The sequence below is a fragment of the Pararge aegeria genome, chromosome 2 (genome assembly GCF_905163445.1).
Source record: "Pararge aegeria chromosome 2, ilParAegt1.1, whole genome shotgun sequence".
NCBI lineage: Eukaryota > Metazoa > Arthropoda > Insecta > Lepidoptera > Nymphalidae > Pararge > Pararge aegeria.
Genome location: NC_053181.1, coordinates 7,331,034 through 7,342,369, shown reverse-complemented (window position 1 = coordinate 7,342,369; position 11,336 = coordinate 7,331,034). Strand labels below are relative to the sequence as shown.

General features: G+C 34.6%; 2 protein-coding genes across 2 annotated transcripts; both read right to left on the bottom strand.

Annotated features, from left to right (window-relative positions):
- Nucleotides 1-961: 961 nt before the first annotated feature.
- On the bottom strand, nt 962-3,834 carry LOC120630335. Its single transcript, XM_039899536.1, has 7 exons — nt 3,816-3,834; nt 3,181-3,699; nt 2,899-3,067; nt 2,502-2,745; nt 1,487-1,811; nt 1,249-1,417; nt 962-1,133 (listed from the first exon to the last, which is right to left on the bottom strand). Exons 1-7 carry the CDS (start codon nt 3,832-3,834, stop codon nt 962-964), a joined length of 1,617 nt encoding a protein of 538 aa, XP_039755470.1.
- A 1,134-nt stretch (nt 3,835-4,968) lies between these two features.
- On the bottom strand, nt 4,969-10,990 carry LOC120634844 (nucleoprotein TPR-like). Its single transcript, XM_039905677.1, has 5 exons — nt 10,918-10,990; nt 7,454-7,606; nt 7,103-7,192; nt 6,650-7,018; nt 4,969-6,125 (listed from the first exon to the last, which is right to left on the bottom strand). Exons 1-5 carry the CDS (start codon nt 10,988-10,990, stop codon nt 4,969-4,971), a joined length of 1,842 nt encoding a protein of 613 aa, XP_039761611.1.
- Nucleotides 10,991-11,336: the final 346 nt, after the last annotated feature.

The window sequence follows — 11,336 nt, the reverse complement described above, 5'->3', positions numbered from 1 at the left end:
CTTCATACCATTTAGCAGATAACAGTAATTATTTTACCTTTAAAATTCCAAGCAACCATAAAATGTTAAAATGGGAAAAATTCGTGACCATTCCGCGGGTGTATAGTGAGACGTGCGCGGGGTGTTTTCACTGTTTTGGACACAATGCACTTCATACAATAATGGCTTACTGAGAATTCCGTATGTTTTTAATTCAATGATCTATTAGCCCACTAGACTCTTGAATATATACCACTTACCACTCACGCCAATCATCACAGCACAAACAACAAAAAACAAAAACATCTTCGCCACTTTCAATTTCATTTTCCCAAATTCGTTATGTCTTCCCGTACCTATTGTTGCGGTCTCAAGGGACACTATCGAAATGACAACACGCTGGTAAGTTACGTCAACTCACAGATTGAGATTCAATAGTTATTATTTGTATGCAAGATATACGATGCGCGAGTGCCAACTGGCTTGCGGGACTTTCTAGAGAAACTCCTGCGCATACAGACGCTCCACCAACGATCGTCATTAAATATCCATTTCTGCTGGAGTGGACAAACCATTTTCTAGAAAATATAATAAAGATAATGGGAAATAAATTACCAAGATTCGATAAAGACATTATTTATTCTAAGCACTATATATATTCTCTATCTATTTTCTATCAGTTAACTTTCTAGTGGCTGGCTTTCTTTGCTGCTAATAGCATCGATAGTAAATTAGGTCAAGCGCGACATAAAATGAAAAAAACAATGTCAAGTAAATATTTTTGGTTACGCATAATAATTATAATATATATGATCAATAAACATCGTTTGGCTTTCGTTTCGTAAACATTCACTAAACTTAATTAGATTTTTAAAATTATACTTAATCATTATCACGATAATAAATGGCTATGGAACGTATCCTGTACAAAGTACTTCTTAAATAATCTTACGAGATATTTTTATTGTAGAAATTTATTTCATTAATCTTCGTCAAATATTTCTAAAAGTGATCGCACTATATTAGACTCGTCGTATTCTTCAATGTCGTCTTCGCCTGCGTCCACAACAGCGTCAACGCCACCTTGGGGGTTAGGAATCGTTATTCCACCATTTTCCTCGGGTCTTATCATAGCAATGCCATTTGCACCCATCCTGTAAAAAGAAAAGTAAAAAATAATAGCAAAAATTTAACGGAAAGTAATCAGTTGGAAGTTTTTCAGCCGTTGCTTCCATTAGTGTAACCCCTTATGATTTGTATTAATCTTACCTCAAGCAATCAAATGCGAAGTTGAATAATTGGAGAGATCGCCATTTTCCGTTCATTGCCAAACAAAAGTGAAAGTTTCTTCCGGGAAAGAATACGTTGTAAAATTGCGCACAAACTTTTAAATTCGACAACCGCGGTGGACTTATGCATATTGGTCTTGGATTTTTCCCTGCAAACAATTCACATTTTTACTTAATTGTATCTACAAAATTACATAAAATATATGTTATTTACGTACCTGAAACAGAATTTTCGTAAAGAACTCTATCATTGATAGACATCGCAACATCAAAAGCGAAGTCGCCTGGATGATACGTTACTTTCATACATGCCTTTTGATTGAATAAATCCATCAAAAATCCCGTGCAACATTTGCAAACGCCAAGATAACATGAGCATCTTCTTGATTCCGTTGAGTTTTGTTCACCTTCTTGATTTTGTCTCGCATAGTGAGATATGTTTGAGATATTATGTCTCAACTTTAATCGGTCCAGCAATAGCAACGGACTATCTGGTATTTCAACCCCACTTAATTTATCAAGGATAGTGCCATTTAAGTCATCGAAGGATACCACTGAAATTGGTGAAAGTTCGTGATTATAAGTAAATAATATTTATTTAAAGATTTACCAATCCCAACGTCTTCAAAATATTAATAATATATAAGAGCGTTATTTGGCACCTTCTAAGTTGAATCGATTTAAATTTATATAATCAAAAACAATTAAAATAAATCAAATAAATATTTCACATATTTCTTACCATTTCCACAAATAGGGCTAATGCACACAGTCACTATAACAAAGGTAAAAAACTTGAAATACATTTCTATATTAAAGGCTTAAGCGACGAAGCTGCGCCAATGCCGGTCGTGCGAGTAATACAGTCCAATTCACCTTAATTTTGAACCGGTTCAATGGTGATAGCTATATATCTGATTATCACGGCATTTACCACTTTCACATAATGAGCGTCTTTACTCTTTTACAGTTAATTCTTTAAAAGCTTCCTTGCATGTGCGTTCTGTTTACATCAGGTCAGTCTACGAATGTTTACATTTTACATCCGTTTTTATATGCGTTGGCATACTAATACTATGTCAAGAGTTTTCTTACTAACGCTTCGTACCTACTTTTAAATAAAAATAAAAACCAAGGAAACAAAACTTTTAATAAATTAAATAAAAATTACAGATAAAATAAATAAATTACTATACAGTCTAATAAAATATTAATTTAATTGTATTTTCTTTATTCTAGTAAATTCCCTACGGCGTCTCCTATAGCATCTAAAGGCCCGCCACCTCCTCCAAAAAGACCTCCTTGGGGCGCTCCAAACAGTCCGTTACCATTATTACCGCCAGTAAGTAATTGACCGGCTGCGTCTAAGATGGTTCCATCATTGTTAGTACTACCACTTCCGAATAAGTTAACTGGTTTGGGACCCGACGATACTGGTTTCGGTTTTAATCCAGTCTGCAAACCAGACGATCCCAATCTTGAAACAAATAAAATAGCTATTTAGATTATAGGCTTGGGTATTCTATGAATGATTTTATATTCTTATAGCTAAATAAAACCTGAAAATAATTTAGACAGGCAGAAAAAATACACTCAATTTTTTTATCTAAATGTCATTACATTCACTTACCCAAAACATCTAAATGATGCAGAATAAACAGGGAAGCTGCCAATGTCTGCTTTAATGTCTAAACAGGCAAATGCATTTCCATTTCGGATACGAATGTTGCTAATTTCTGCACAAACACGTACAAATGGTGCTCTTCTGGGATTGAAGCAAATCGGTGGAGGATCACTAGCTGCAATGTCAAAGTTTTATGCTTATTTTGGTCCTCTGAATCTAACTCAACAAAAGTTTGGAAAGCAGTGTTAGAAGGAAAACTAGGCTTAATAACCATAACTACCATATTACCTGAAACTCTACGTCGGACAACCGTGTTGTTATTTAAAGTTAATCTTACATCGAATACAAAATCTTGGGGCACAAACGATATATTTCCGCATGCCTTCATTCTAAATCTGTCCATAATAGCTCCTGTGCAACATCCACACTGACCATCGTTACATGTACATGGAAATCTTGTTACTTGACCAGTCACTCCTTGCACGGGTTGTTCGGGTAGTCCATCTTGAAGGACTGGCGATTGAGTAACCGTTCCCGCAGGTGACACTGTTACTTCAGTATCTGCAGAGACTGACGAAATTGGCTCATCGTTTATTAAAGTGCTATCAACAGCAACGCTTACTTCAGTGCCGTCATTCACAACATCTTCTACTTCATTTTCTTCCTCTGCAGCCACATGTATAGGCACAGTAACAGTTACAGCAGATTTAAACACAGGTGTTGGGTTCAAAGCTTGGTGCCAGACTGCACTTGGTACTTTTATATTTAAGACACTGTAAGGTCTATCATGTTTAGTTATAAATTCTCCTGAAATATGATGAATGAATATAAAATAGCTAGGTAAAATCGCTTGAAATTTTATTGAATGTGAAAATAGAATATTGTTAATATTTTTCTACACAATTTACTTCATCTGTTTTTACGCGTAACTATACGTACCATGTCTAGCAAAACAAAAGGAAAGAAAGTAAATGCTAATTATTATTGACGGCAGTGTCGAGTGTAAAAACATTCTAAAATAAATGCGCAATTACTATTACAACAGCTTCGCCTGGCTTACAAGTTGAATTTGTTGGTGAAGCATGAAACTTCCATCTATTTAACTGGTGTCCAGTTACAAAGATCCGATGGGTTGAGCTGTACGGCCAATGAGCAAGTTTAAAATTTAAATGTACGGCCTGGAGAAAGTAGTCACTTTAAATGGCAGTATCGATTCCTACTTTCGGAATTGGGAACGCAAGTTGAATATAAGTTGGTATTAGTAATTTCTTTGAAGTCTTGTATGAATAAACAATAGGTTAATATATAAAAACAAATCGTCACTCCCGAAAATGATGTAATCTGACATCATTAATCATGAAGTTTATTTATGGAACCCTCACAGTTTGTATTGATGGAAAATAAAGTATACGTTGCGTTTATTAATAAACAATATATTTGTGAAAAAAGTTAACTAGGTCATTCCTATTATGATTATTATATAAGTAATTACAAATAACATTAAAGTAAATAAATATGAAAATGTACTAGCATTTATCGCAGATTTTTGTAAATTTGTGATTATCATAATGATTGCTCATGCTTTTGATGATTGTTGCTTAAATTATAATTTGATATTAAATTATAGTTCTATTACATAGAAACAGAACATCAACATCAAAAAAAAATTTAAAACAATTTTTTTTTAAATATTTTTTAAATATTATTTCTTTTTATTTTTTTTTAAATATAATTTCTACAATTGGCGCTAACACTGTTATAAACTTATCGTTGTTAGCACGGGATATAAAGCAACTTTCTATTTTTATCAATTGTAATAAAATATTTTCTTATATTTTTGCTTTCATATATGGAATCCCTTAATAATTTTATAATCACATAAAAGGCTTCTTGCTTATAATATTATACAGCTATTAAAATAAATTCAATGAAACAAACCAAATATTTTAAGATTATTTTATTGTCTTTGAAATATAAATAACATTTTTCGTAAGATTACTATTTACAATTGAAAGTAGAGAAATTTAATAAATAAATAAATATTAAACTAAGAATTATAACTAGCGCTGTTTATAGTCACTGAGGCCATAGACCTCGCATCATTTTATTTTGTCTTCTTCTATCTTTTCGGCTTAGGTCGTCAATATCGGGGAAGATAATGGATTCACTCAAAGCTTCTAATCCAAGAACGTCATCATAATCATTTATGCCCTTCATGTTATGAGGTTTGACAACTTTGTTTTTATTTTGCCGTTTGTGTCTACCAAAAATTCCTAATTGATGACCAACACTTTCTCCGATACCAGTTAAATCGAGAACATCCAGATCATCTAAATTGAAATTGCCGCCTCTATGCTTTTTCTTTGGCAAAGATAGCCCTTCGTAGTGGTGACTCGGTTCATGATGAGATCTAGTTTCGTCTACTACATTTTCACTATCAGCAGCATGTTCCTCAGAATGAGAATCTAGAGTTTGGACTATTTGCACCATTTCTTCATTTTCATCATCTTCTACTTCGGTGGCGAAAGGAATTGTAGAGTGTGGTTTAGAAGTCACTGTCTCAACTTTTTCATAGTTCATCACTTTTTCATTTCCAACTTCGACATTAGTATCTTTCACCTCCTCTGTTGGAACTAACTGAGTTACTGGCATATTAAGAGAAAGTTGATCAGTAATATGTGCTAAGGACATTTCTAAACCTGAATCTTCAAACGAAGTGTCACTTCTCAGCGTTGTCAATTCCGCGGTTGGTAAAAGTTTTTCAGTTATAGGTATTACTTGATGAGTTTCACTTTGTTCGGTTTCTTGTATGCTAAAAGAAGGTGCTTTAACTTCAGTAATTTCAGAAGTCAGAGGTACCATTGTTGTAGATATCGTTGAAACTGTAGTACTTTCTTCTGCAATCGAAGAAGCACTTGTTGGTCGTATAGTTGTAGTTGTTCTTCTTATTGGCCTTCGTGTAGGTCTGCGGTTTACAGGTCGGATTCTTACAGTGGTGGTTCTTGTAACAAACGGCCTTACTGTTGTAATTCTTGCAGGTCGTCTAGCAGGTCTTCGGGTGGGACGAGGGCGCCTTGTCGTAGAAGTTGAAGTAAATGGTGCTTGTTTATTTTTATTCTTGGCTGGTTTTTTACCGCCAGATGATCCAAATAGACCACCTAATAAATCTTCTCCAAGAAGACTAAAACCTGTATAGTCGGGACTGTCTACATCATTGACTGCATCGAGACCACCTGTAATTTGAAAGTACAAAATTGTATTTTTGTAAACTTTACCATTTTGTTTATCTTCTATCATTCTTTTTCTCATCTTCTATCATTCATTCTTCTTTATCATTGATTTTTATATTCGATATATAAAAATCAATGGCCATTCGTTTATGTAAATATTAAGAAACGGCATGATCACTTCGAATAATTAAATTTCTGGTTTCTTACAATCAAATCAAAACCTCAATAAAAAGGGTCACCACCGAAAATAAAAATGATTGATAAATAATGTATAGGATTGTTAGTTACAATAAAATCATTTAAGGGTGATACGAGTCGCATAGTAGAAAATATATTGCTTTCCTAAAATATATTTTCTATTAAAAGACGAATATTTTGTCTATTTATTTGTATCTGCAAATAATTATCAAAACCAGTAAAGTTCAGAGTAAATAGTCTTGTTGGTTCCAACTTTAGCTACAACCGCTTCAATCGAATCAATGATGCATCTGAAGGCAAAAATGAAAGCAAAAAATATTATAACGTACCATCATCACTATCATCATCCTCGTCCTCTTCTTCATCGTCGTCGTCATCATCATCATCGTCAGCGTCGATACCAAAATCAACGTCGTCGTCATCATCGTCGTCATCGTCATCGTCATCATCATCATCGTCCGTACCCTTTTCATCCTGAGGCACCAATGGCAGCGGATCAGCTGGCTCAGAAGTTACGCCTCTAGGGCCAAATTTGAAACAAGATACTCTTACTGCTGCTTCTACAGTACTCTTAGCTTGTAGTTCCAAGCCGAGACAGGCCCTGAACTCCTCTCCAGCTCTCGCTATATTATAAACACGTCCACAGAACTTTGATATACCTCCGGGCAGAGGCATGCAAACAGGACTTGGTTTGCGACCTATAACATAACACAACGATAGTATTAAATTATTCAAGTACCATCAAAATTAACCTAATAATAAATCACTTAAATAATACATACCTGAAAGTGTACGATTGGTGATAACTTTATTACCAAAGCTTAAGGAGACAGACATTTTATCGCCACTTAAGTACATAAGCGAAGCACATCCTGAAAAAGAATTAAAATTTCTTATAATTTGATAAATATTAAATGTCGAAATTCATTAATATCCAGTAGTCCACGTCTGTCTGTTTGTAGAAACTCTTAAAATACAAGAGAAAAAGATTCTACCGTGAAGAACTCAGCTGTAAAATAAAAGAATAAGGGACGATATAAGATAACCATTTTAAAGTTTCATTTTTTTCATAATTTCTTATAAAGGATAATCTTAATTTTTACTAATAATCATACCGATGTACTTTTTCTTACCTGGACCGTTCAAATTGACTACAGGAACTGCAAAGTCTCGGCAACAATTACAAAAGGCCTCAGAACACTTGCAGAACCTATTTATACTGTTATCTTCTATTTTTATGTCATCGTTTTGCTTTTGAATACTTTTCTTATTGTTCTTCTGTTGACCTGCAATATAAAGACAAATTGTAATAAAATTTAGCGCTAATGTCAAGACTATACATGAATGCCTGCATTTTTTCTTATACCACTACAAGTTAGCCCTTGACTGTTGTGTCATCCGGTGGTAAGCGATGATGCAGTCTAAGATCGTAGCATGCTAACCTGTTAGGGCGTATGGTAGTCATACCCTAATCGGTTTCCACGAGACATCTCACCAAAACAGAAAATCGCTTAGCGGCACGTCTTTTTCGGTAGGGTGGTAACTAGTTACGGCCAAGGCCGGAATCAACCAATTGTAAATTCCCAAATGGCCTCTGCCGGGAATCAACGACTCAGTTCTGTTAGATACAGAACTACTGATAGGTATATACATACGCATATGTTCCTAACCCACCTAGCTTGTCAAACTCCAGTGAGCGGGCTAATATTGTTACAGTAAAACTCAGCTGGTAAGGTATTTAATACGGGCATTTATTTTAAAGATTATTCAATGAACTAATTAAAATATTCAAAGTCAAAGTCAAAGTCAAAAGTCAAAGTCAAAAATATCTTTATTTAAGTATAGCCCATAGGTGGCACTTTTGATGCGTACATAAGAATTACACGGTAGTGAGATGATGGCGATAACCACATTCGTACACTTAAAACTAAAGCTACGAGGTTTCAAACGCGTCCTGGTCTAAGAAGAAGCCCACAACAAACTTAGCCGGGTGTTTTTTTTTTGTTATCACCATCTCACAATGTCATTTCAAATTATTAGAAGAGCAACCTGGTTAGAGCAATAATTTACACCCAAGCTTTTTTATCGTTTACGTAGTCCTTTATACTATAATAGGACTTTTCTATAAGCTTACGTTTAATACAAACTTTGAACTTTTTAAGAGACATCTCCAAGATGTCAATTGGTAGTTTATTGTAGAATTGTATGCAATTTCCTTTAAACGAATTATGAATTTTATGTAACCTAGTATATTGCACTGTAAGTTTATTCTTACTTCTAATGTTTAAATACCTGTCACGCTAGTTTATAAAATTCGTGTGTAAAACACACTAAACGGAATCTGTTTTATATTCCGCTTTCACGGAAGACACCTATTGCATTAATCGAATTTATCGACTAACATAATGCGCATATCTGCATTCGTGAAGACTGTTTGTATTCGTTAATATTTTACCTTATTGATATATTGAAATAAGTAGATATGTGATTTTCAATCAATTGAGAGATCGTTGTTATTTATTGTTGACACGCACTCTACAATTTAATTTATATGTGTTTTTAGAAAAGTTGCAAACATTGAATATATAATTTAATTTTATTAGATTTACTCTGGTCGAAATTGATTCTAATACTTTACAACAATGTTTAGCATCTCTAATTAGCGTCTAGTATCTACTTGTGTATTTTTATTTGATTTCAACAACCTGAATTATTCTAATCTACAACAAGATATATTCATCATCTTCATCAACCCATTGCCCACCCATTACGGGGCCCGGGTCCACTCTCAGAATGATAAGGGCTTAAGCCACACTGGCCAAGTGCGGATTGGACCTTACACGTTTTTGTGATCATTATAGAGAACTGACAAGCAGACAGGTTTCTTAACGATGTTTTTACCGTTAAAGCAAGTGATATTTTATTCATAAACAAACATAACTTAGAAACATTAGAGGGGTTCGTGCCGGGGTTCGAACAAGGTTGTATCGTCAGATGTAAAGCCGGAGTTCCACCCACTAGGCTATCACCGCGTACGCGAAGCAAAATAACTTGAATGACGGCCGATTGGCGCAGTGGGCAGCGACCCTGCTTTCTGCGTCCAAGGCCGTGGGTTCGATTCCTACTACTGGACAATATTTGTGTGATGAACATGAATGTTTTTCAGTGTCTGGGTGTTTATCTATATACTATAAGTATTTATGTATATTATTCATATAAATATTCACCAGTCATCTTAGTACCCATAACACAAGCTACGCTTACTTTGGAACTAGATGGCGATGTGTGTATTGTCGTAGTATATTTATTTATTTAACTTTTACGCAAATAGATTCAATAACAGTGTTTTAACCCTACATAGGTCTCAGCGTTAACATCGAAGGCGCGTTTGGAAGCCTCGTAGCTTTAGTTTTAAGTTTACGAATGTAGTTATCGCCATCACTACTCACTACTATGTACATTGTACACATTTCAACACTCACTAGCGGACACGCGCGACTTTGTCCGGGAATGAGCCGACTTAAAAAAATATTTGTATGTTGTCGCGGACTGTTTTGTAGAACTTTATAGAAACAACAATTCCGACAATTCCGATATACTTACTAACATACTTTGTTCGTTCGTTTGGCGTAACGTTTACCGTTCACGAATCGCACGCATCAGAATCTCTCAAAAAGGATTTTTTTTGCAGATTTTGCCCGAGATTCCAATATAAATGAATCCTAGCTAGATCAATTAATCACCCTCGAAACCCCCTGTATACTAAATTTCATGAAAATCGTTGGAGCCAATTCTTAGATTCCAATTATATATTTATATATACAATAATTGCTCGTTTAAAGATATAAGATACGTGCCATCTATGTGCCTGTTTGAAAAAAGCAATATATGACTTTGACTTCATCAAGAAGATTTTTTTAAACAGAGTAGGTAAAAAGTAAAGTTTATGATCGTCACTTATTTATTGCATTGCATGTCAAATTATTGGCAATACACTGTACCCTAAACCAATATGTAACACCTTATTGTCGTGTATTTTGCAATTAAGGATTATTATTATTATCATAATTCATCATCATTTCAACCGATTGTCATCCATCCATGGTATCTTATAGGGTGTTACGAACTCCACCATTCTGGGCTGCTTGTTTCCAGCGGCTCTCCGCGACTCGTTTGATGTCGTCTGTCCACCTAGTTGCGTCTCGACCAACGCTGCGTTTACAGGTGCGGGGTTGCCATTGCAACACTTTGGGACCCCATCGTCCATCGGTTTTCCGAGCTATGTGCCCCGCCCATTGCCGCTTCAGGTTAATACTAATTTTAGCGGTATTTAGATCCGGTTAACTTTACCAGGAACGCCTAAGAGCTTTGACTTTCCTACCATTTCAGACACATTCTATACCTCAACACTATTATAAGCTATAATAAAGGCAACATTGGACTTCTCTAGTAAAAACTATTTTTTATATTCTATTTATTATAAAAGAAATGCAAATGAAAAACCTTAAATTTTATATTGAACCATATCCTAGTATTTTGTTTTCCGACGACTGAATACCTACTTAACTCCTATATCAACCAAACATCAACAACTTACCGATATTTTTAGAGGCTGCAAACGCCAGTAGTACAAATATTAACAGAAGCTCGAACACTAGGGAGAGCTTCATTTTGGAGGCCACGCTCCGTCTGAAAATGCCCAAAAAATAAATTATTTTCATAATTAACATCCGTTATTTCAAAATTCACGTAACGTTTTTATCACATTTTAAGCCCGATTCAAAAAGAAAATCAAACAACATATATTTAATGAAGTGGAATAAGTAAACAGGATTGTACAAAGAATATGAGATTCTCTAAATTTAAGAAACAGTGATTAAATCAAAAATTCAAATTCAAACCAGTGATTAAGTGATTCGTATATATTTTGTATCTTGTATATATCTTGCGTTATTGTGTAATACCTAGCCGGAACTTGGCCGGCGCAATGCACTACTTTTTTCTTTCATAATTGTA

What these genes read in the sequence shown, in the direction of transcription:
- LOC120630335 (XM_039899536.1), bottom strand. An exon ending in CCGTAGGGAATTTACTAGAA is followed by an intron (nt 1,812 to 2,501) that starts TAAAGAAAATAC and finishes GTGGTATCCTTC; the next exon opens with GATGACTTAAATGGCACTAT. An exon ending in TTCGCATTTGATTGCTTGAG is followed by an intron (nt 1,134 to 1,248) that starts GTAAGATTAATA and finishes TTCTTTTTACAG; the next exon opens with GATGGGTGCAAATGGCATTG.
- LOC120634844 (XM_039905677.1), bottom strand. Translation starts at nt 10,990, where the DNA reads ATGAAGCTCTCCCTAGTGTTCGAGCTTCTGTTAATATTTGTACTACTG. An exon ending in AGTCAATTTGAACGGTCCAG is followed by an intron (nt 7,193 to 7,453) that starts GTAAGAAAAAGT and finishes ATTCTTTTTCAG; the next exon opens with GATGTGCTTCGCTTATGTAC. An exon ending in GGATGATGATAGTGATGATG is followed by an intron (nt 6,126 to 6,649) that starts GTACGTTATAAT and finishes TTCAAATTACAG; the next exon opens with GTGGTCTCGATGCAGTCAAT.